The sequence below is a fragment of the Idiotropiscis lumnitzeri genome, chromosome 4, assembly GCF_059441095.1.
Source record: "Idiotropiscis lumnitzeri isolate Australia: NSW breed Sydney's pygmy pipehorse chromosome 4, RoL_Ilum_1.0, whole genome shotgun sequence".
NCBI classification, from domain to species: Eukaryota; Metazoa; Chordata; class Actinopteri; order Syngnathiformes; family Syngnathidae; genus Idiotropiscis; species Idiotropiscis lumnitzeri.
The window spans coordinates 12,773,036-12,798,497 of NC_142394.1; the positions used below are offsets into that span (position 1 = coordinate 12,773,036).

At 41.2% G+C, this 25,462-nt stretch overlaps 1 protein-coding gene across 2 annotated transcripts; it reads right to left on the reverse strand.

The window, feature by feature from the left end:
* Positions 1–649: 649 nt before the first annotated feature.
* kdm3b (lysine (K)-specific demethylase 3B) lies at positions 650–23,241 on the reverse strand. Of its 2 annotated transcripts, XM_088293501.1 has the most exons (25): positions 22,662–23,240; positions 18,013–18,177; positions 17,017–17,130; positions 16,705–16,810; positions 16,468–16,592; positions 16,320–16,379; positions 13,115–13,810; positions 11,430–12,636; positions 11,139–11,355; positions 10,828–11,042; positions 9,693–9,845; positions 9,438–9,545; positions 9,226–9,353; positions 8,867–9,152; positions 8,544–8,797; positions 8,043–8,315; positions 7,734–7,905; positions 7,563–7,653; positions 7,285–7,415; positions 7,060–7,179; positions 5,941–5,964; positions 3,696–3,835; positions 3,410–3,586; positions 3,195–3,329; positions 650–1,637 (listed from the first exon to the last, which is right to left on the reverse strand). In XM_088293501.1, the coding sequence occupies exons 1-25, from the start codon at positions 22,866–22,868 to the stop codon at positions 1,557–1,559; spliced, it is 5,385 nt and encodes a 1,794-aa protein (XP_088149627.1). In that variant the 5' UTR covers positions 22,869–23,240; the 3' UTR covers positions 650–1,556. The 2 variants fall into 2 exon arrangements, with proteins under 2 accessions (XP_088149627.1, XP_088149628.1); XM_088293502.1 differs by lacking the exon at positions 5,941–5,964 and having other exon boundaries at positions 22,662–23,241.
* Between the last annotated feature and the right edge of the window lie 2,221 nt (positions 23,242–25,462).

Consider the following 25,462-nt stretch of genomic DNA (forward strand, 5'->3'; position numbering starts at 1 on the left):
AAGAGTAACAGCTCATTACATTTTCGGTTGAGGGAAAATGTGAATTGTTTTAACAGTAAGAGCATAGTCAGCAAAAACTAAGATGCTATGGTTTTGCAAAAATTATACTGATCATATTGTTCTGTCAGCACACATGCGATCATATACGAGACTGCTGGTGTGGACCTTTTAATTTTCGCATTAGCATTTGTACGTTGACATCTCTTAGAATACCCAAGAGCAATTCCGCCATCCTCTATTTCCTGTTCCACTTACAGATTCTCTTTTCAAGATACAATCAGTTGAAATGAGGCCAGACATTAACAGCATGTTTTAATCAAGTGAGAAAATCAATCTACGACTGGATACACTAAATCTATAAAATTTGGGGGGTTTGTGGGTTGGTAATCACTATCATCCAATTTAATTGGAACGACACAAAGACCTACTGATAATTACACAAATATAAATTGGAATCTGAACACCAAATGTTTGATGATAAATTACAATTTTAACTTTAATTCCAAAACATTTGAATAAAAATACCATTCAAATTAGTAACTGCCCCAAATATCAACTTGAGTTTGATATTCCACAAACATTTTATTGATGATCACCAAAAGAAGCAATTGGCCAATGACAGTACCATTACAAAAACACACACACACACTGCCATTTTTCTTAATTTTATTGTGAAAAATCAAACAGACTGCTAAGATCAATATATTGATACAATGTTAATGGCCAGTAGTTCTGTTCAGCTGCAAATGTGATTTTAGAACAATGTTGTTGGAAATCTGCAGTTATTCAGCCTGTGAAACAAAGTAACCAAAAAAAGCCTCTTCTATGAAATCCCCCTAATCATTACTTGTGCAATGATAAAGAGGTGTACAAAAGAAAAGACTCCTTAAAGTGAAAACTAAAAATACAAAACTTTGGTCTGCTTCTTTCACTGGCTGCTTCACAAATACATTTTCAGCCACTGAGTGTAGAAGCACCCAGTTTGAAAACTGCAAGAACAACAACAACAAAAATCTACAAATCAGGTTAACCTGGCATCTATTGAAATACACTGACGTCATTAAAATAGAAACATGAGTCTGGAACGCACATATCAGTTTCTTTATATGGTCGCTGAACATCTGCTTTGAAGGCACGTCAGCTTTTACCTCCCTTACTTGCACATCGTACATATACAATGGAAACGACAAAACAAACACATTGACCTTAAATACAGCGTTAATCAAAACAAATTAAAAAAAGAAAATAGACAAGTTTGCGCGTACTGTGTGACAGCAATAAAGGACTTCCTTCATTGGCGCGCCGACAAGCACACACCCAGCTTGAACCCTTCTCCCAAATTTCATGTTGGACTCCAAATGTTAACTGTTTCTGGAAAACTACACTTGATGCCTTACTCTGCAGTATGAGAGTGTGTGTGTTTGTGTGGGTGTGTGTCTGAGTGTAGGTGTGTGTAGCATACTGTGTATATATAATGTATATGTGCATGTAGAGATCTTATGTGGTGGAGTGAATTGATCTTGGGAGGCTAGTCATCACGGCATACAGGTCAGTGACTACGGGCGGGCGAGTTTTGGGTCATGGGACTTCAGTGTGCCAACAGCATCCTTCACCGCGTGATAAATGATGTTTTTCACCTATTGGGAAAAAAAAAAAGTTATGCAAGCGATTCAAAGATAAACAGATGGCATAAATAAAAAGTTACTATTTTAACTACTACAGAAATGCTCAAGATCATTAGTGACCTGTCTGTAAACATCACTATCATATACACCATGCAGACAAATAAAATCTTTTATTTTTATTCATGTTGGTTTGTTAGTCTGATCACAATACACCACTAGGAGAGAATAATGCGCTGCAAACACTCTCATGTTAGATCGCAATTATGCTCTGTCATTGTTTTCCAAGGGGAAGTAGTTATTACTTCCAAACCCAATTCCAATGAAGTTGGGACGTTTGTGCATCCAGGCGTTTTTAATCAGCCCTGCCTAACTTGTCCAACTAAAAAAAAATCTAAATCATTCAATCGTTTCATCTTGTCTATGCAATGCCCGCGTTTCCCCTGTAGAGGGCAGATACTTTTGGGGAGGAGTGCAGTGTCTGGCAAGCCACACCCACTGTCTTTCTGCACAAAAGAAATGGGTCTTGTCTAGTGACGACGTCATTCAGTAACTCAGGGCGCAGACCATCACATGCGCTAAATATACGTTGCCGGTAGCCAGCGAGATTCCCTCGCCCCCACGCCAAATAAATACACTTTATAAAATGAATTGCAACGATGGTGAAGCCTCGCAATTCCGAACATGTTTTGGTTAAGCGTGAAGTGGAGGACTTCTTGGCCACATCGTCCACCCCTACCAGGCACGGACATTGAGACGTCCCACTTCCCCACTGAATTGAGTTATCCAGAAAGGTGTGCGGCATTGCCAGTGTTAAAATATGTATACATTGACTTTAAAACAATACTTACCCATGACCTAATTCATAATTTGGGTAAATATTGTGAAAGCGGTTGGCCAAAATGTAGCCACCATTACGTGTCGGGTACATTCAAATAATTAATTTGATCCCAATAATTCTCATGTTCACGTCTTCAACTAATTTCCTCTTTATTATTTTCTACATTCCTTTGCACTAGACTGAAATGTTAACTTATTATTTGCATCATTCATTAATTGTTATACCTTTATTTTTACTCCATATTCTGGCCAGCTTGGTTGAAATTACTGATGTTTAGTTTTTACTCAAATTTTATACAGTGAAAATATAGTAGTTGAATTCAATTTAGTTATCTGTTGTTTTTAGACTGAGCATGGAGTACCTAAAGAGGACTTGTATGAACAGGCGTGTAAACGCCACATCTTGCATAGTCATTGACACAAACATAAGGATGGCCGAGTGGTCTAAGGCGCCGCGTTCAGGACCCAGTCTCCCCAGGAGGCCTGGGTTCGAATCTCGAATTTCCCCATTGTGGGACTAATAAAGGGAAAATTAATTATTAATTATAATACCTGATGAGAGCTATTTTGCTAATTTCAAAGGTGCAGTCTTAGGTGTATACTGTTAGTAAATCAGGTTGTTCATTTATTTGCATGTTCTTGCTGCAAACACTTAAGAATGTCGGGCACAAACACCCGATCCAAATGTTCCTATGAAAGTATGAAAAAAGGGCCTGCATTTGGCACACCTACCTGTAGCTTGTCTTCATGGTTTGTATGAGTGGTGGAAAGATGTCGGAACTCCTGTGTCAATCTGAAACAGTGCCTCACATGCTCTGGAGACACAAAGTCCTCAGCCACCTTGATACAACTGTACAAATTGTGCACCTGAGAGCAAAAGAACAAACAATGTTACATTCCTTGGAAGGTAAACTGACAAACAGGGATGCATCGGGGTGTGTCTTTACCTGGTGTGGCGCTCCAGCAGGGATGAAAACAGCATCGCCCAAGAACTGCACAATGGCCCAGCCCTGCACACCATATTCTTCAAAGAGTCGGCGGCGGAGAACCTGATCCAAGTACCAGCTCTGGTCATGAATGGGGTCGTGGTCCAGAGGGTTCTCCTGACCCTGCTCCTCTCCAACCTTGACAGAAAAACACTCAGGTGTCAACTGAAAAGCTTGGCAAGGTGCCAATGCTGCAACTGATTTAACCAGGGAGGGGCATTGGGGAAAGTATCCACTTGCTGCTAACCTTGCGGAGGAGTTCTCTGATCTTCTCTGCGTCCTTGGCCGCATAGATGTGCCAGAGAGCACCGGGTTTCTCATTTCCATTGTACACCCTCCTCTTTGTCATTTCATCCACATCTCCCTCCTCAATAGTGGTCATGACCTCTGGGGGTCCAAACAAACACCAACATAATGACATTAGCAGTGTTTTTTATCGCTGTTCTGTTCTGTCTTGTTTTGTAGACGCATATTGTCCTGATGTAATCGAACTGATCCATTTCCTATTTGCCGCTCACTTTCATAAAACATAAGCTTCGGCAAGTAAAAGGTTGAGCCCCTTTAAGGTGTACTTCTGGTATCTATTGTATACGTAGTTGTGTTTTAATGTGTGTTCTAATTCCATATGGAAAGTGCTTTGTTACAGTTCCAGCTGTTGTGAAATGCGTTCTATAAATAAAGTTGTATTGTATTGTACTGTACTCTACGGACATCAATTACATTCTACAATGCCGCTGATACTATGATGGAGATGTTGAGAAGTATTTTCTTCAAACCGGCCGAGCAAGCTTTAAGGAAAAAGAATCTCTGTGTAATCATCGCTTCATCATGTACCGGTTAATTCATCATAATCAACTTGATTCCAACTTAATTTTAAACTTCTCAGTAAATACCCATAAAGATGCGAGAATTGTTGGCATGTACATAAGCCATATTGTACGTGTTCGCTCAGTGCTCCCATCGGACAGAAACGATGAGGGCGAAGCGCAGCGCACAAACCCGGAAACGGAGGAGCACATGGAATTCCTACATGCTACGTTCATACTCTCGATATTTGTGCTGTTATTAGAGCTGCAAAATAATTTTAAGTGTCAAGAGCAGCTCATTCAACGCTGATTTCGTTGCGCTATGCTTGAAAGTTTTTGAACAACGAATGAGTGCAGTCACCCGCAAATGTGTGTGCTTTGCATGCCCTGGCCCACAATATGACAGCGGCATGGCTATACCAAAGACAACATTCACAGACAAGTGTGGGAAAACAACACCTGGTCCCTTGAAAGAGGACCAAACAGTGCAAGTGTGAAGACATCCGATATGCGGTCCGTAAATATATATGCACTATGAAGGATAATCGTTTGATTATACATTTGATTGACTCAGTGATCCAAATAATAAGTGCGCATTTGCTTTCTTGTGAATGTATCATGTAAAATGTCTTGTGCCAATGCAAAACAGGAAAGGGCCAAGCAGAGTTTGTCAGCATGTCAGCTAAAGACTGGAATGAGAGAGGGGCCGTTTGCCAGAGGAGGAGATGGAGGCCAAGTCTAGATGGCCTTCATTCAAAGTTTTTTTTTTCCCCCACAGTGATAACACCATCAAGTTTACAGAAACTGGACAAACTGCAGCTGCAGATAAGTGTAAGCAAAATTGTTGCAGGTGGGTGGGGGGGGTTGATAGGGTAGAGGAGGTTCTACTACTGATACAGAAGAATGTGACAACCACAGGGAGAGTTTTAAATGAGAATTATTATTTTGGGGAATTAAGATTATGTTCATATAAATGCAGAATGGAGATTATTATATACACCCATCATCGAATAAATCTTTGCAAGTTAGGGCTAGGCGATTAATCAAATCAATTACTTTATTCTTCATGATTTTTTTTAAAAACATTTTTTAGCAGTTTCTCTACTTCAAAGCGCCTAACTGACATACACTGCTTCCACGAACAACATGATTATGAACACAATGAAGCTAAATGTCAGTGTTGCCAAGTTAGCAACTTCTCAAACTCCTGTCAACTATTTCTAAAGAGATGTTTCACATATATTTGTTCCAAAAGCAATTTCTCAAAATGTTGTAAATGTTTGACCCGAGGTATTTGCTTCCAAGTCACAAGTACGTATACCGCTTGTATATAAATGTGTGATCATTGTCTTCGATCAAATACATATGACATGCTTTTTGACAGCTCTTTTTAAAATGACAAATAGTGGTAATTCATGTTTACATACACGTTTCGAGAAAAGGAAATAGGGGTTAAAAAAAAAACACCTGCTAGGAAATGAATATTCTAGAAAGCAAATCCCAGAGGTATCTCATAAAAAGAAATTATCATTGGCTTTTTTTAGTCAGAGAAGGAGGGAAATGCATTAATTTCAAGGCCATTATTGCCCAGCCCTATTGCAGAGTGAAGAGTGGAATAGTCACGAGTGGGAGTTAGTCAGGAAGAAATGCATGCTACTCAAGTGATACAACTGAAAGTCTACACACCTTTGCGTCCATTGACATCTGCTTCTGTGAATGAGAAATGTTGCCGTAATGAAAAGGACAGATACCCATTGAATTGTCTTTTACGGGTGCCGCGGAAGCCATTGATGAGCAAGCGTGGCAATGAACAAGGCTTGTCAAGGAATAATGGATGCTTTGGCTGTGAGTCAACCTTAGCATTATTTGTTGTTGCCTCCCACCAACGAAGCTATATAACTCACCCCAACTGGATTGAGATGGCCCTAATTATTATTAGCAATCTCAAGCAATCTATTTAAACACTGAAATGAAAAAATAAGTCTAATTAGAAGACTGGACAAAGATTTCTGTGGGAAATCATGTATGCGTTCAGAGGCCCCTGAAATTGGATCTGTGAGTTCTGCAAAAAATTATGGAGTCACCACTCCTAGACAATGATCATTTAATAGTTTTATGTTGGAGAAATTACACAAAACAAGTTTTATTGCAAAAGAAACAAAACACTAGCCAATATGGTGCTCTGGCCCCACTTTATGGGGGGGCATGCCATTAATTCATCAGATATCACAGAATTTTTGATGACTCTTTTGTTACTGTCAAAAAGAAAATCATGCGAGTAGTAACTAGCTGTTGCAATGTTTAATTTTATAGGACAAATCAAACTAATTTCCGCGTGCGTCTGACCTTTTTTTTCCAGTGTTATATCATTTGTAGAAATATTTATTGTGGATGGTTTCACATTGAATTCTGTTAACTGTTCGGGGTTAGCTGTCAAATTATTGTAAATATGCGCATCTTGTCCATTATAAAGACATTGATTGATCCACAGAAAGAACCAAATAATTAAGTAAACGCGGTCGTCTAATAGAAATTGTCCCGCCTCACACAGCTTCCACACAGATGGAAGCATAGAAGCATCGACATCGTGGCAATATGAAGAATTAAAGTTCAGGGGAGCCCAGCCACGCCGCTGACTGATTAAAATTTAACAAGTGCACATATCACGTAGCATATCTTACGGCGAGAAGTGTAGAAACAATTATAAGAAAAATTATGATGTAAAATAGAGAATAGCATGAAGAGGGCGCCTCTTTTTAAAATATCCAAACAAAAAAGGTGTTTTGAGTGTGCTAGTCCACTGACCTTTCTCCATGTCTCCTTCTCCTTGAGGTATTCCAACATAAACCATGACATTGACAGCATCCGACACATCAAGATGAAGGTTGGTGGTGCCCACCTTCCTGTCTTCTGTCGAGATCAGGCCTGAGGGAAAAAAAAACAACCACCATGCAAAAGTGAGAAGATCAGAGATAATAACAAAAATATAATTAACTAAAAAATGGATAAAACTTGGACACGTCCTCCCACCATAAGCGTTGTACATCTTGGGTCCAAGATCTGGTCGTACAAAAAAGTTAGGCAGACGGGCAGCAAGGTTTAGCCGGCCGTCCCTTTTAGTGTACTCGGGCAAGGGAAGATTATCCATTAAATCGTCAAACCTGTGACACACGCACAAAAGAAAAAAGACAAAAATGAACGTATTCCTAAATCTAGATGCAAATCTGTTTAAAATGTAATGAAATCAAATCTTAATAGTTGCAGACTCAGAAATTTTCCCCTCTTGGGGTTTGTCTCTTTTCACTCACCGTGTAGGCATCATATCCCTGAAGTCTTCTCCTGGAGGCCAGTCCTTTAATTTCAATACCATTGGGTTACCTTCAGCGTCTTTCAGTCGCTCTGTTGTTAATAAAATATATCAACGTTGAATGGAGCAATAAAAAAATGCACAATTTCCAAACAGGAATTGGGGTACTCACTGGAGATAATCTGGAAGCCGTCCCAAAAGTCTCGCACTTTCACATCAGAAATGATGGCACAATTCCTGCAGTTAACCAAGTCTACATCTTGGTCTCCAAACTCCTCACTAAAGGCCTCAGGACGCCACAACTCAGACTTAAGACGTTTGTGTATACTTGACACCAAGACAGGCTAGGCAACAAAGAAAAGGAATTGCAAATATAAGAACGCCCCAAAAGTATTGAGCTATTTTTTTTAATGAAAATTGTTCCTTGTTGCATACTAAAGGATAATAAAGCACCATAAGGAATATGAATCATGGTTCTTACTTGTCCCTGCTTCCAGCACTCTCTAAAGATCTTCCAGTTGTTGCTGTTGCTGGGATCTTGGAGACAAAGAAGTCGCCCATCACAGAGCCAGGAGTGCGAGGTATGAGGCTCCAAAACACTGAGACCCATTATGCCATCTTTGCGGGCCCCCAACACACCGAGCTCACTTCCCTCAGAGGTTCCGGTACGGCGGCCTTCTGCTTTTTTCGTCTCCACAACTGAGGCAATGATGTGGTCCAAGAAGTTGGGAAGGCTGCTCTTCAGCTTGTCACTCTGAGTAGACAATATATAGTTCATAAACTATGGACTTATTGAGCATACTTGAATAATTTTTTTTTTTTTTTTTTTACAAGTAATGTGATTTAGTAGTTTAACCCTTAACAATTTCAAAGTACTGTAAATTTTCAGGCTTGTAATTGAACCAGTAGGTGGCTAGCAAGCTCTAAGACTTCTGCTACATGCATGCACGTACACACATAAACATAAAGAGTTTACACATACGCCTCCAGAGGTAAAGACGGATGGGAATGGTACTACATTCTCTCCATGTCCTTGGGAAAGCTTGCCAGGTCCAGAGTTGAGCAGGTCCCGGAGACTGGAACCTTCAGGTTTGGACTGCGTCACGCTGGAGCCCAGTAAAAGGCTGTTAAAGAGCTTGGGGCTGGATGCCGAAGGCCTTGACAGGGTACTGAGTGAGTCCAGGCCAAAAGGAGGTCGACTTTCCCGATTCATAATGGCGCGAAGTGAACCAGATTCTGAATTGTAAGAAGACAGTGATGTAACATTTTAAAATGGAAATACACATTTATTGTCTTTTGCCTCACCTTTTGAGTCATCCTTGGATTTTTGTGTGGCCAAATCTGCAAGCCAGTGCAGAGCAGAGCTGTTGCCCTCTCCTGATGGGCGCGACTCCTTAGTGGAGGACTGTGCAAGGTTAGAGAGGGATGATGTACCACTCGTGGAGTTGCTAGTACTGCCCACACTTTCCCCTGTCCCGCCACTGGACGATACTGTTGTTTGTGTAATTTCCGTTTTGATAGTTGATGTTTCGCTTTCTGACTTTGAAGCAGAGGTGGCAGCTCCAGGGATGCCACCACTGTTTGTCGTTGTCTGTTGAGACAAGCAAACCAAACGTAAGACTGCATTCAAAACCCAATGCGACAATCATGACATTATGATGCACCTGTGTAATCCCATTGGGGGCACTATGGCGGACGAGGGATTTCGTATGTCGACTGGCACAGGGGCAGTTGGCTTTAATACCCCACTTGCCTCTTGCTAAGTGCACCATGTCACCTATGTTGTAAAGAGCTAAGAGAAACAATAATTATTAACAATCAAACCTCATGACAGCAAATTTACAAAATTAAACCGCAATGTAGAAATACAAATTACCTGTCCCAGGGATAATCTGTGTCGGCATGAGGTTCTCTGGTTCGTGAGGTTGACCCTTAGCACACTTCAACCAAGAGAATACATCATCCACTGGACCATCCTCTGAATCTAAAATATACACCATATATTGATAACTCACAACAATCAAATGATCCAAGTATTTAGGTTGGATGGACATTGTACATACCATGTACAATAGAGAACCGAAATTGACCACAAATTTCTAAATGAAAGCCACTTTTTATGAAGACTTACCATCTCTTGGTCTGTTCCTGCGAAGCCGATAGCAGTCCAGACACACGCCAAAGCCACACTTGCGACACACCCAGTGGATGTTGAACAAAGTGGTCTCACACACGTCACACATTTCCCTCACCCCTCGCACGGCACGTTTCCATGCTACTTTCTCTGTTGAAGAAGCAAGACAAGTTACGTTACTGCAGGACAGTCCATTAACATTTCAGTAATTTGAATACTTGTATGCAGATGCCAACCCCTAACATCGCCTCTCAGGAGCATTTTGGATGGGTTTTCAGAAACATTTGCATCTCAGTCTAAACAAACACATACCACTAGGAAGACTCCCAACAACACTGATATTTTATTTACATTTTTATTAGATGGTCTTTGAATAGTTTTGAGTGACAAATTATTGATAGCTTACTTTTTTTTGTTTTAGTTTTGATTTGTTCAATATGCCATGCCACAATGTTCTACAGTAACAGCGAGAGTTGTATTAAAAGAATGATACAGTATACAAGAAATGTAAGGTTGTATCGTACTTGAGCAATGCTAAATTGAGTAGAATTGATGAATTGTCCAAATCGCAAACGCAAAAATCAAAACTCGAGCAATCCATTGGACAAATTTAAAACATTTTTATAGGCTACTATACTGGAACATATGGCATTACTTATAAATTAATTTCCGGTTTTCAGCCTATTCTGTGTGTAGCAGTGTTTTTATATTTTTCCCTCTAGATATTTATTAATTTGCTGTTCATCGATGATTACCCTCTGCCGTAACACAGTGCAAGCCTGTTAAATGTAAAGTATTTTTTTTTTTCAACACATTTAACGCTTGGCGGTTTAGCATGGGAAAGCGGTTTTGTTCTGCAAAATTATTATGCATCTTCCTTGCGTGATAAAGGTAATTGGCACATTGATTTGTTGGGTCCAAAATTCGTGTCACAAGCCACGGTAGTTACAGGTCATGATAGACACTCGCTTGCTCGCTCACAGGCAAAATACAAACGTACTCAGGACACAATACGTGCTCTCCAGAACAATTTCGACTTATCCGAAAGTGGAATACATAGCAAATGCTCATCAAAAAATACGGACAAATCGTGTATTTCTTAAAAATAAATATGAGCTCTTTTAGTACATACGGTGAGGTTCCACCATCATCATGGCCTCCTTCTCAGACATGACCAGTTGACAGAACTGGTCACCCACATTGGCCAGGATATACTTGGAGGTATCAAGGTCAAGTCCTTCTTGTACAGCGGGTGCAGGTAGCCACAAACCCATTGCCATTGAGTCGCTCTGTTGGGGGCTTAGGAAACCTTCAACACGTAACATACCCTTACGAGTGAAAGCCAACCTGGTCACAGTCAAAAGAAGAATTGTCGCAAATTAACTGTCTTGTTGTGGAATCATCAAGAAGTGAGCAAAGCCAATACTTGCTATGAGGGTATACCTTCGAAAGTGGAAAAAACGACAAGCCACATTTGGATCGTCATCATCCTCACTATCATCATCCGCGATGCGAGATTTACGGTAGCGCTCCAGGCGACACTCGCGGCACTTGTGCAAGTGAGGGGCCACGTTGATGCACGAGCCATCCTGGAGGAAAGACTCACCAGACTGCTTCAGACGGCGTACTTTACTTTGGTCTTTCAATACAGACTGGCCCACTGGAAAATACAAAGTAATGTTAAATTTATTTCTATCAACTTTTGTGCTTCAGAATTTCCAAAACTAAGAATACCTTTGAAAGGCTTATTTCGTGGACGGCTTTTAGCAGCGCCTTGGATTTTAGCTTTTTGCAGCATGGCTCCGTCCTTCCCAGACTGTGCTTCTCCTCCATGGGCTTGGCCTTTGTCTGGACCCTCCTCATTCTCACTCAGGTCTGACAGGTCGCTGTTACTGCTTAGGTCGGAATCACGCTTGGTTGATTGCGCTCTTTCCTCCAAGACAAACTTCTGACTCGCATTATGGTCGAAAGACACAGGCAACTGATCCATTCGAGCGGGGCCAGTTGTTCCAAAAACCGAGCTTACTGCTTTTGCAGTGCCAGCTGTACCAAAAACAGAGCTGCCAGAAGTGGATGATGGCATCTCCCCAACTGCCTTCTCCTCTTTTATCAGAGTGCTTTCATTCTGCACCCTTTGTGTCGTGGTTGGTGCTGGAGAGATTGAAGAACTGGGTGAAGTAGCAGATGATAGTGCTGTGAAAGGGGAGGATAGAATGCCCTTAGGTGGCTCTGCCATCGTGAAAAGATTGGACTTGTTGTCTGAGGTGCACTCAACTTTGGAGAGTCCAACAAATGACGTGTGTATGTTTTTGTCCCCATAGGCCAAAAATGGATTGGCTGGCTCTTTAGAGCCCTGCAAAAACAGGTTCTGGTGGCTCTCTGAAGTATTAAAATTAGACGGCATCACCACAGCCCCCGTCAACGTACCATTATTACAACTCTTTAAAAGGTTTTGTAGTCCCGATGCTGCTGCAGTACCCCCAATGCCAGAGCCCCGAACAGCAGAAGAGCCACCCATGCCTGGAAAGGCTTGTGAAGAGTTGCTCAGCACACCATTTCCTGTTGGATGGATGTCAAGTGTTTTGGTCTGCTCTGGCTTTTTCATCCCTTCTGTAGCAGACTTGAAAAGGCTTGGGGGTTCCTTATTAAGGGCTTCTGACACAGCAGCAAAGTAATTAGTGTCCTTGGACTGGCTTTGAGCACCAGGTAAGCCTGGGTTAGAGTCAGGATTTTTTGTCATGCACTGGAAAAACAAGTTTTGGTCTTGCTTGGATTGAGTCTCGCTCTTTTCTCTCCCAAAGCCAAATCCAAAGGGTCTAGAAGTGTCCTTGGAGGTTGCAGAAGCAGTTGCAGCTCCATTGGTCTGTGAGGTAACCTCTCCAAAAACAGGAGCAGCTGGCACAGCTGAGGGAAGCCGATAACCCAATGCAGTCTTAGATGCCTGCAACATAGAAATAGCAATTGTAGATACAGAAGGTAGACAGCAATGATGAGGATTATTTGATTATGAGTGAGATTGCATCCAGTGTAGTAAAAATACGTTGTATAGTCTCACTCATTAGTGGTAAGGAAAACAAGGTTCTAAAATAAAATTTGAAAAAAAAATGAAATAAAAATCATTCTAACAATTCTAACATACCTAGTAAGCATGCCCCTGGGGCAGTGACAACTATCACAATGACACTACAGATGTCCCCTCATGAGAAAAGAAATAACATAGCTCAACAGTCCCAGCAGCATACTATGTTAATTGATACGGGTTCTAATGTGTGTGTGTGTGTGGGGGTGTGTGTGTGTGTGTGAGTGCTGCAGCTCCTCTTGAACACAGGCACTACAAGACATTCATGTGTCTTTCCTGGACACATCAAAAATGTTTAGACAGACAATGGAGAAGGTACAAAGACTTCTGAATGTCTTACCTCCGTCTGGGTGCCCCAAGTGGGAGCCTTGGGAGTAAAGCCTCCAGAGGCAGATATCGCCACATTCGGGCTGCTGTCAGGTGAAGACCAAGAAATGGTGACAGGCCCAGGGGAAACAAGAGCGGCAGTCTTGGAAAAGGATTTGGAGGCATCTTCTCTGGCTGGTTGTTGGGATGGTAAAGGCTTGTGGACTGGGGCTCCAGGAACCAGGCTTGGCATCTGGCCTAAAGAGGGGAAAGACGTGGCGGAGAAGGGAGAGGGTGCTGGTTTGAGGGGAGGAGGGGTAGGGGTGTGAGAAACTGAGGTGGTTGAGTCCGCTGCCCCTTGTGTGGCGAGCATCCGACCATTTTCTTTCATATGGGCGTAATAACGCGCTGGGTTGGCGTTTGACTGATCGATCTGGACGGGGGAATTGGCGGGGGGTGACACTTTGCCCTGAAGAAAGCTTCCCTCGGAGGTGCAGCCATTTTTGGTTGTGCTGCTGACTCTTTCACCTGAGTCTCCTCTCCAAACGTCAGTCCCTTCCGTCAAGTTTTTGTTTGAATCATCACATCTCTGCTCGTCGGCTCCCAATTCTACTGCTCCTTTAAAACGCTTCAAGTTCATGTCTTCCTCTTCTGTGGCAGTTCTGCGTCTGCGACTGTTATCACCCTTCAATGTTTCACTGTCCATCTTTCGCCGGCCATTCTTACCAAGCTAAAAAACAAAGACTGGAAGTTACTTTAATGCAAGCAACAAAATGTGTCCTAAGGAATGTAAAAAGGTAGAATGTATCCAAAGGTAAAATGTAACAAAAATAAATCTGGCAACACCAAATATTGAAACTGTGTGCACAGCTGTGGACATTTTCATGATTTTTACTAATCACATCATTTTACTCTGGATGTAAATCAAAGCGACCCATCATTATCAGCCAATTATAAAAACATTTAACTACTTAGCAATTCTGACCAATGTTGACAACTAACTAGGGGCCATATTCTTTCCATGTGTGTAAGAAAAAGGTGCACAGGTGTGCATATTTTCTAGCGGTGCAGATTCTCCCATCCACAAGAAACCGGTCGCACAGATGGATTTCAAATATATCTTTACCTGAAAGGGACACTTGTATGATCGTATCATTGGCACTTATATAATAGGTTTGCATGTAAAATTGACATCAGTATTAAAATGCCCCTAAAAAGACTGTAGTGGTTTAAGCGTTTTTTTGGGATGAGATTTATGGCAAATTGGCACGCCCCCTTTTGGAGCTTGGCTTATTTTTTGACGGTTTCAACGTCTACGTCACAGCAGGTAAGCAAGCGTTGTAATATTGCTTGCTTTATCAGTTCTGTTGCCTAAAACAGCAACTGATTGCCACCAAATGCAAATGCATATTATTACTCTTGTCCACTTCAACCTGTGAAAGTACAAAAGCTTTCTGCACAATAGTTTGGATTTACTGACATCCAATGTGACCTCCACAAAATCCATAATACAGTGCAGAGCGATTCTCCACTTACACAGGACAAGCGCGTGAATACGCACACAAACCCTGGCTGGTTAAATTTCAGATGTTTAGCTGCGCTTAAGTCGTTTCAACTCTCAGGGGGCAGATGGCGGCAGCCAGCAGGCATTCATGGATCTTAATCACCCCCCTACCTTCCCCAGCTAACAGTAGGATAAAGGCACGGCTAATAGCAACAACTAGCTTCAGGCCGTTAAAATAAAAGGCGTTGGCACAACAAAATTGACTCAGTGACTCTTGTACTTGGAGTCCCTTGGAGAGAGCGGAGGAGCGGGGTGCGGCCATATTCCTCTTTAAAAGTCTGCGTTTTTTAAGTCGTCACTTATTTCCTAATTTCTCCTAAATTAATGGCTAAAAAAGAAAACGATAACTCAATTCAGTTTGCTGATCAAAAAGTATATAAACTGAGCTTGTTAGTGAAAATTGGGCCATCTTGGCTGGCCAGATACCATAATGGTAAAAACCGATAAAGGGTTTTTTTTTCCCCAAAAAAAATTTACGAAGACTGATAGTAACTCAGCAACCTCCCAGGAAAGTCATTGATGACTATCTTCCTCTTTGCCCTCGCGTGCACTACTAAACCCACCAAAGCCCTTATTTCTTCAGTGTTAGAAAGCAACGGCCCCAACTCCTTCGTACACATATTCTCAGGCTCTCTTTTGTTGTCACTGTCAGGGTCAGTTGCATCACGACGCAAATTCTCAGATGAGCTTGAGCTGTCGTCTTCATCAAGCAGCAGTGCAGCCTTTAGAAACGGCTGGGAATTGTGTGTTCTTTTGACATTGCTACACCTTGGCAATAGTTGCTCTTGTTAGCGTTACTCTTGCGCTTTACTCTTCTCATGTGCCGACTTTTGGTAAAAGATTTCGTCATTCCAGCCTCCCACTGAACTAGGCAAATGCCTATGTATGAGCGCACACTCGGATTGGTTTCATTGGCCCACTGTGACTTGTTTGGCAATTTCATTTTCAAATGCGACCAGAGGATACTGGCAAAATGAAGCTTGTCAATAAAAATCCAAACACAAACCATGTTTCATTTAAAGCCACAAAAAAAAAAAAAAGTATGGAAGTCTTATGCCGTATGCCAACGGTGGCATACACCAACATAGACAAATATTGATGAAGGTTCAGCTCTCCAGTCAGATCAATCACCCCTGCCCAGTGCTTATGACTTAAATATTTCTCAGGATTTTAATAATCTACTGTAGATCAGAGGTTCCCAACCAGCGAGGGAGGGTCCACCCCTGAACTGGTTGCCAGCCAATTGCAGGGCACACTAAGACAAACAACCAACTGCACTCACAATTGCACTGAGGGACAATTTAGAGTGTTTAATCAACACATCATCAATGTTTTTGGAATGTGGGGGCTAACCGGAGTACCTGGAGAAAACCTACGCAGGGACGAGGGAGAACATCTAATCTCTACGTAGGAATGCCATGGTCCGGAATTGAACCCTGCATATCTGAACTGTGAGGCAAATATGCTTACCAGTCGTCCACTGTGCCGCCTAGTGTTTTTATTTTATACATAATAAAGTCATCTTCTCCTTCAGTGTAGCCAGAGCGGATGGGAAAACACACATAGACAAAAAGTCTGCATGCCTGGCACGTAAAAACACAACTTACACACGAATGAGAGACTACGGCCCTATATAAATAGAGAAAAATGCATGCATTGACTTAAAAAGCCTTACCTCTTCGTCCCCCAGCATGACATGTATAACACGGGGGTCCACCAGCTGCTTTTCTTTATTCTAGACCAAAAATGTGCAGTGTTAATGGAAGCATAATTTTCCCACTCTCTTACTTATTTTCAAGTCAGTTGTCAACTAAAATCATCACCTTATCCAACATTATCTCCATTATGTGAGAGATCAGGTCATGTTGTGAGACAAGTCCCAGAGCCCAGCATTCCTCAAGCTCTGGCTGGTACACACACACCCTTCGTCCTTGAATAGTGTATGAACCTGCGCAAGGAAAAGATAGGGTTCACACTCTTAGTAGATCATTGAAACCACGCCTTCAATGTTTTATTCCATCAGTCATAGAAGGGCGAAGACACAATGTGGTAGTTCGTACCCTTCCGGAGAATCTCTTGCAGTTCAAAATCACTTCGCCAGCTGGAAATGGCAGTCTGCACAGAAGGCTGCTCCAACAGCAGTGGATGTCTTATGTCTTTTTCAACCTGCATAAGAACACAAAACACAGTGCTCAATGCTGTAATGCTCTTCATGTATATAATATCCACAAATACAAGAGTAATTCACATGTCCATTTAGTTCATATATATGTTATGTTTAATCCTTGTTGTTAATAAGTTTATTATGGTACATACCGTCATCATTGAAAATTGCGGAACGGTAAATATAAATAAAACCAACTTATACACACCTCAAATCTGTGGATAGACTTTTTATCAGGAAGGAACTCAAGATTGTTATTTCCAAAATACTGCACAGGAAGCACAGATCCTAAACCCACTCTGTCGACTATTGAGTGGAAAGCCTGCGGAAAAATAAAGAGAAATTAATACAATTGAATTTAACCTTACACTTGACAGAGTAACCTGCAAGTGGTTAAAAAACAGACATAGCACAACTAGACAACAACACAAATCGACAGAGTACATTTTATGAAGTCTTGAAAAAATGTACAAAGCCAAAAGATACATAAACTTGAGCTGCGCCAATACCAATCCGCCCCTCACTGCTCGGCCCTGGCCCAAGCCAGTCGCACTTCCGTCAAGAAGCCGCAGTGATGTGGCGGTGAAGTTAAAAAGACAATGGTAACGCGGCATCATATTTGTAGAACCACAAACTATATGAACGTCTTCATCTCTCTCTATATGCCCGCCAATTGCTCATTATCCTCTAGTGTTCAGACTGAGACATCTAAACGGCCTTTTCACATGTGACATTTAAGTGAAATACGTAGCAAGCCTGTTAGAAAAACGTGCAGTTGTTAAGTTAAATGTCAGTAATGCCGATTTAGTTAACCTAAAAACTTTCATTGCAGCTGAACTTCTGGCATACACAAGAAATGCATTCATAAGCAATATTAATTTCAATAACAACATTTCATAAAAAGACGAACTGGCATTTTCAAGTCGAGTACTCAAATGTAGAGGATGACAAAAGACGGTATTGGTGCTACCCGACAAGAATTAACAGCAACAACAGTGACAGCTTTTACTGTCGTGAGTTTGCTTGCTTTTACACATGTAATTTGTGGTCCAACGGTTAAAAAAGAAAAGAAAAAAAGTTGGTGCAGATGCTAAACTGTTTGGAGTAAATATTGTGCTGCATGTGTACCATGCATTGTTTTGCTTCCATATTTGGTCTAAAACAGTGTATTAAACTTGGGAGTGTGACACAGCTTGACACTAACCAGAGCAGGCCACGGTGTGGTTGACCCAGAAGACGCAGCAGCAGCAGCAGCAGCACTTCGATTGGCCCAAACGATTGAATCCTCCACCAACAAAGCCTTAACGGCATCATCATACACCTGCACCCACGAACACCGCTGAGACGCATTCTCAAACTCCACAAACACCTGCAGAGAAAACAATTCAGTTACTCACAAACCAAGTCAATGCTCAACCTAGTTTCAGTGTATATGTACTTTCTGCAAAAGAGGTGCATTCATTTGGAAAAATTAATAGCATGATGGTTATATATTAGCGTGTTTTCAGTTTTCATTGAAAAGCTCCAAAGCCTCAGCAAGGTTAGAGGGTTATGAAAGGCAATAGATTTAGTACGAATTGGTTGCCACGAGGCTGAAGAAAAAACATTCAGTTATCGCTGAACTTATAGTTATTGAATTGTTTTATACATTTGCTTTTAAAGTGTATTTCATGAAGATATTTACTCTATTAATGACTTTACTACTGTTAGTGACAGACTATGCCGTGTTCCAACTTCCATAAAAATTAGGCCTGAGCAATATATCGTTTTTTTTTTTGGGGGGGGGGGTTGTTTTTTTTAATTCAATTTTTTGGTTGCGGATGAATTGCATAGTAGTTTCATGTAAATAAATACAAGATTTTAAGTCATCATCGCAATAGTTGTCGAGGGAATCCTGAAGTAGGGCGTCCAAGGGAGCATGAAGTCAACCGGTCACGGAGCTCGGTTGTGACGTCAGGATACACCCAAACATTAAGTCACAAGTCTACATACCACAGTGATTAGTGAGTGGGAAAACAGACTTGTGCTCCGTTAAATTCCAGTTTTGTTGTCCGACTTTATTCTGAAAACAGCGGGCAAGGTATGAGAATGGGTGTAGTTGTGACGAAATTTAAAGCCATCAGGATGACTAATTTTGTACTTGTTTTCTTGAAATATGAATAAAAAAATAATCCATTCATCTTATTATCCACGCTGCTTCTTCTCACAAGGTTCGCGGGCGTGCTGAAGCCTAATGCAACCATATGAACTGGTTGCCAGCCAATCACAGGGCACAGAAAAACAAACAACCATCCATGCTTCACGACCATACGTAAGGAAAATTTAGAGTGGTCATAAATCGAATTCGTGAAAAAAAAACTGAGATTTTATTGTGAGACATTTTTTATTATTGTATGGATTTGTATTATAATTAACAATATCAGATGTATTATACACAAATTGATTGGTTTCATAGACTAGGCTAACGCTAAAAATAAAAGCCATGAATTTATATGAAAGACAGTTTGTCTGCCTCAACTGTCGCTCACTTAGTGAACACTGACTTGCAGTCTTTCAGGTGTTCACAGACAACTTCACAACGCTCCTCTAAACTGGTGAGGCGCCAACATATGTCAATAAGTCATAAATTAAACTACAACAATGTTTCAAAAACATGTGGCTTCATCGAATTTTTCATGTTCATGGAAAATTGTTATGTAAACAAATGCATTTAAGCGCTGAATTTATCTAGATACGAAATATAAGACACATACAAGTGTACACGGACGCTTGCACGCACACTTACAGAAACCAATACATATATATTTGAAAAATAAAATCGCCTAACCCTATTTACAGCCTTTGTGATTTGATAACTGAACTCTACTAAATTGCGATGTTGCTAATGTCAATTTGAATTTTATATATTGTTCAGCCCTACTATGATTAAAACGCTGCAGTGAACAGAGTATCCCAATGTACAACTGAAACAGAAAAATCAAGCATTCAGAGGGTTTGCTTTTGATTCCATATTGGCTTCATTCAATACCCTTGACGTTGAATCTTTAAATTGTTGGTTCTCTTATCCACGTTTATTTCAAACCAGTACCTAGTGGCTCTGTTATGATCAAAGACTTGTCTCACGTCTTTATTATGGAGTAATGGTTCTTAACAAAAAAAAATGGACTACAAAGGCCCTTGAACTGTTGCAACAAACCAATTGGATATGTCGTTTGTGTGAGGCTAAAACCTCATACTGCATTTTCAAAGGGAGAAAGCTATTCTCAAAACTTCAGATTGGTCAGTAATTTGTTAAACAAATAAATAAATAAATAAAATAGCATGTCCACGTGGGAACTGACCGATATATTACATTTGTGAAAAAAAATATTAAATTGAATTAGTGGTGGGCAATACGACGATAACAGATCGTTAATGGTTTAAACATGTTCGACGAGCTCATAAAGCCAAAAGATCGTTAGATCATCTATTGGGCCGATTCTATAAAGTTTAGCTCTATGGAGCTCAGAGCCACTGACCCGTACCTGACCAACTAATCACTGCACGCACAGTGCAGCCTAAGTGACGTTCCCTCTTCCGTTTGTTTGTGTGGCAGGTAGCCATGGCGGGAAGTCACCACAGAACAGAGGTGGTCCCGAAAAGAAACTCCACATCCACAGTGTGTATTTGGTTTGGCTTTTGAGTGGAGGACAAGACGCAAACCATAGTTATTTGCATAGTTTGCAGAGGTTTGCTTCAGACGTCGGATGGCAACACGGCAAACCTGTTCACGTAATCACTTGCCAAGAGAGCACCCAAAACACAACAGTGACAGAAAAGCCAAACGGAGATCAGACACATGGCAGCCAGAGGCAGTTGCCAGCACAAAGCCAACACAACTCACGGTAACGGTCATTTAATAAGGGCACTCCATATGAAGAAGGAAAAAAAAAAAAAGAAAACTAACAAAAAACTAGCAAGTGGGAAGTGACTTATTACTTTGCCCAAAGAAATAATTCTAATTAAAGCAGAGGGAAGAAAATTAGTGCTTTGAAGACTGTTAAATGTGCTAGACCCGCTCTATTAGCAGTATTTTTGTGGTGATATTGATCGCTTTTATGTTTACGTTCACTGCACATTTGATTTAAATTAAAACCTGTTCAGAAAACTGAGTTGGCTTTAAAATGTTTTTTAGGGTTTTATAAACATTTTAGATATGTTGAAAATTGTCAAAATGTGCAAATGAATCTAAAAAACTATGTAAAACAAGAATCATAATAAAATTGCGATAGTGGTTTTGTTTGAAAAAAAAATGTGATATTGTTGTCATATCGCCCACCCCTAAATTGAATAAATATGGACACAGTTCAGCCTGATATCAGCTGTATGTTTTGTACTTTCAAAATAACTCCATCAGAGATGACAAAAAAAAAACTGGCATTTACTTAGTGCTGTATTTGTATCCATGCTAAAAAATAAATCACTAGTGATAAAAACCATAATCATCAAAAATGGGTGCACAGCATAGGAAAGTAGTATCATTTTGTTGTTGTTGTTTTACTCCAACTAATATTGCTAATAATAAGAAAAATGTACACTGGAAAATTGAGGAGTGTTTAATATTTACAGAAAACTACCCACATTGATATAACTACAAGTTCGTCGATATAGCATTAACATCAATGTCAATGATGTGTGACTTCAAACTCATGACTGATGTCACTTTGTAAATAAAAAGAATGATCATCCATTTCAATGCAGTATACTTGAAAGTTGCAATGTTTACGTTCTGTGGCTATTGGAGTGCACCAAAGTTGGGAATTTTACACATCATATATGCTTCACTCTCAGTATTATTCACACATATTTTTTCTTTTACAATTTAGGTACTTAACAATGCTGTGTATATATCTAACACCATACATGGTTCATACCATTCCTTAAGACTGCAAAATTAGGAATGTAATTTTTACTACTGAAAATAATAACATACCGATTATCATCATGTACCATTATTAATTAACTCAAGTTAGCCTAATACACATTCTTGGGAGTCTTGTTTTTGCACAAAATCAGGTAAATAAGAAATCCGTATAACAGTTAATTATGTACTGAATGGGGTGCCACTTTTGTAACTCCATGTGGATGTATATGTTTGATGGATGAAGCAAAATCGGAGCATTTACAATAATATAAAACAGTGAAGGCACTTCCTATAGATTTCAAAAAGCATTGTCAAGAGTTATGTTTTCTCCAAGTATCTAATTGGTTTCATTTATGTAGGTCACCCACCTTCATCCACCTCAACGTCTGTCGTTAGCAGCCCTACACAGCTTAGAATGGCCATATTTGTGGCAAACATAACAACGTTCAAACAGTGTCCTCGTTTATAAACATTTCCGACCTAAATTGCTTTGTAACGTTAAATGTTTTGCAAATTTTGAGGCCGCTCAATGGACGAGGACAGTTAGCAAGCAATAAGCTAATACTACTTGTCAACGCAGAAGAGGAGTAAAAACGATCTAATGGTCTTTCTTTGGCCAAAAATTAATCCGTGTTATGATGTTTTTGTATGTGATGTAGAGATTGAGTTATATTCTCGAAGGTGGTTGACATGCATAAATGCGGTCAAAAGCGATCAATGCGAAGGCCAGAGAATCCTCGGTCTCGAGTTTAGCTCAGCCGGTTGACTGTGACGTTAGCAAGCTGGTAGTTTGTAAATGGCAAAGCTAGTACTGTGTGTGTCAACAAATGGAACCACGTTAACACAACCGCCAGTCGGGTGAGGAAAAAAAACAACAATAATGAAATATTCAACTCTAGCTGGTTGTTATTTGGTCAACGTACGACATCACGTCGTATGTAAACACCAACCGTCAGTCCCGCAGCAGGAGTTGTTGTTGTCGCCTCTTCTCCGCTAGCCTCCGGGGCGGCGAGGCCGATGACGCTCACAGCCCGCACAGTCCCCCGCAGCCAGTCCCGGGCTCGCGGGGTCTGCTCCGACTCGGATCCGTTGGCAGCCCCACCATCGCCGAGGAGCAAGAGCAGACGCTTCCCGATCAATTCAAGAGACTCCCCCATGTTTTGCCCGCAAACTAGCTGCCACTATCGGGCCAGCATGAACGAACGCTGTTAACTTCCTCGCTCCGATGCGAACTCGAAAGTGCGAAAAGACGAACGAGGGAGGGGGAAATAGCCGATGGCGGCCGCTAAATGTACCACTAAAAAAACCGCAAACTGGAAATCGAGCCGTGCACGGGACGGCGACGCGGAATTAACGCGGCCGAGATGTTATTGTCCTCGGTGATGTACGCAACTACCCTGCTACGTCCGCCATTGCGCCCTGCAACAATCAAACGCACACCTCGTAGGCAACCAGCACTGCGGAGACACGATCTTGACTGGGCGAGCGGCGATCTCTAGTGGAAAAAGTCGACATTACAACCTTAACCACTGCGGAATGGTGGCTGGCTTGTTGCGGGGAAAAAAGAAACCTCCCCCACCTGGAAAAGTGCTTTTCTTTCTTTGTATGATGAAGGAGATCCGCGTCACCATAAAGCGTCACACACTATATGAAGTTGAGGGAACGTAAAACGCATCCTACTCTCTGATCTTCTTATAAACAGAAGTCACCTAATAAACAATTGAAAACAATAATACAATCAATTAATTTCTCCACTGCAATCAACAATTAACCAGTGGTGATCAGGATGGCCTAATCTTAATCTGAAATTATATTTCTTCCATCAAATTGTATTCATTTATTTCGAAATGTAAAACAGTCTGTATTCTCTCCTTAACATCGCTGCTTCTGATCAAGGGCAGGTGCCTTTTAGGCTTCCCATGTTCAGACAAATATCTTTATGGTAAAGAGAAGTTATTTTACCTAAAACTAGAGAATGCAATTCCTGGAGAAATTGCGTGTGAAGGCTCCGGAGTCGAAGCCATCTGGGTGGAAGGATGTGGAATGATATTGAATGATTTTTGAATCATAGAGAATGTAATTGAATTAGTTTGAATCGTAGAGAATAGAATTGAAATAAAATGTGGAATGATAGTGAATGATGGAAGGTGGAAGGATGTTGAATTATAGTGAATGATGTTGAAAAATGGGGAAGCTGGAGCGTGTCAAAGAAGGGGGCGGGGCGGTTTTTAAAGGGGGGGGAAACCGGGGGGGCTAAATGGAAACCTGCATGGGGTGAATTTTTGGGAATGATTGAAGTTGGAACAGTGAAAATCGGATGAAGAATGGGGAAGCTGGAGCGCGTCGAAGAAGGGGGCGGGGCTGTTTTTAAAGGGGGGGGGGGACCGGGGGGGCCAAGTGGAAACTCTCATGGGGTGAATTTTTGGGAATGATTGAAGTTGCAACGGTGAAAATCGGATGAAGAATGGGGAAGCTGGCGCGCGTCGAAGAAGGGGGCGGGGCTGTTTTTAAAGGGGGGGGCAACCGGGGGGGCTAAGTGGAAACCTGCATGGCGTGAATTTTTGGGAATGATTGAAGTTGGAATGGTGAAAATCGGATGAAAAATGTGGAAGCTGGAGCGTGTCAAAGAAAGGGGCGGGGCGTTTTTTAAAGGGGGGGGGAACTGGGGGGGCTAAGTGGAAACTCTCATGGGGTGAATTTTTGGGAATGATTGAAGTTGGAACGGTGAAAATCGGATGAACAATGGGGAAGCTGGAGTGCGTCGAAGAAGGGGGCGGGGCTGTTTTTAAAGGGGGGGGGGACCGGGGGGGCCAAGTGGAAACTCTCATGGGGTGAATTTTTGGGAATGATTGAAGTTGGAACGGTGAAAATCGGATGAAGAATGGGGAAGCTGGCGCGCGTCGAAGAAGGGGGCGGGGCTGTTTTTAAAGGGGGGGGCAACCGGGGGGGCTAAGTGGAAACTCTCATGGGGTTAATTTTTGGGAATGATTGAAGTTGGAACGGTGAAAATCGGATGAAGAATAGAGAAGCTAGAGCGTGTTGAAGAAGGGGGTTATTGAAGTGGCTGTTTTGGGGGTGAAAATGGGAAATGGGAATGTATGGGTATAGTGAATCACATGAATTATGTGAAAGGAGTTGCAGGAATGTGAAATGAATGACCTGAATGTGTTAAATTTGAATTTGGAAGCATTTAATAGTGAATTGTTGAATCTCCCATTGGAAATGAATGGGTTTTTTGGGGGTGAATAAAGTGAAATTGTGAAATATGGGTAATAGGTGAAGTTGTGAAGAATACAAGCCTGAATGGCGTGAATTTTTGGAATAGAACAAAGTTGGAACGGTGAAAATCGGATGAAGAATAGAGAAGCTAGAGCGTGTCGAAGAAGGGGGTTATTGAAGTGGCTTTTTTGGGGGTGAAAATGGGAAATGGGAATGTATGGGTATAGTGAATCACATGAATAGTGTGAAAGGAGTTAAAGGAATGCGAAATGAATGACCTGAATGTCTTGAATTTCAAACTGGAAGCATTTAAATGTGAAATGTTGAATGTCCCAATCGAAATGAATGGGGTGAATTTGGGGTGAAAAATGTGAAATAGTGAATAATCTGAATAAGTGAATGACGTGAAAAATGGAAGCCCCCATCACATGAATAAGTGGAACACGTTAAAAGTGGAATGAAGTGAATCGGTTGAATTAGGTGGAAGTAGTTAAGCGTCAAAAAAACGGGCGGAATAAGTTTAATAATATTA

What these genes read in the sequence shown, in the direction of transcription:
- kdm3b (XM_088293501.1), bottom strand. Translation starts at nt 22,868, where the DNA reads ATGGGGGAGTCTCTTGAATTGATCGGGAAGCGTCTGCTCTTGCTCCTC. An exon ending in CTCCTGCTGCGGGACTGACG is followed by an intron (nt 18,178 to 22,661) that starts GTTGGTGTTTAC and finishes TTTTCTCTGCAG; the next exon opens with GTGTTTGTGGAGTTTGAGAA. An exon ending in AGTCTATCCACAGATTTGAG is followed by an intron (nt 16,811 to 17,016) that starts GTGTGTATAAGT and finishes GTTCTTATGCAG; the next exon opens with GTTGAAAAAGACATAAGACA.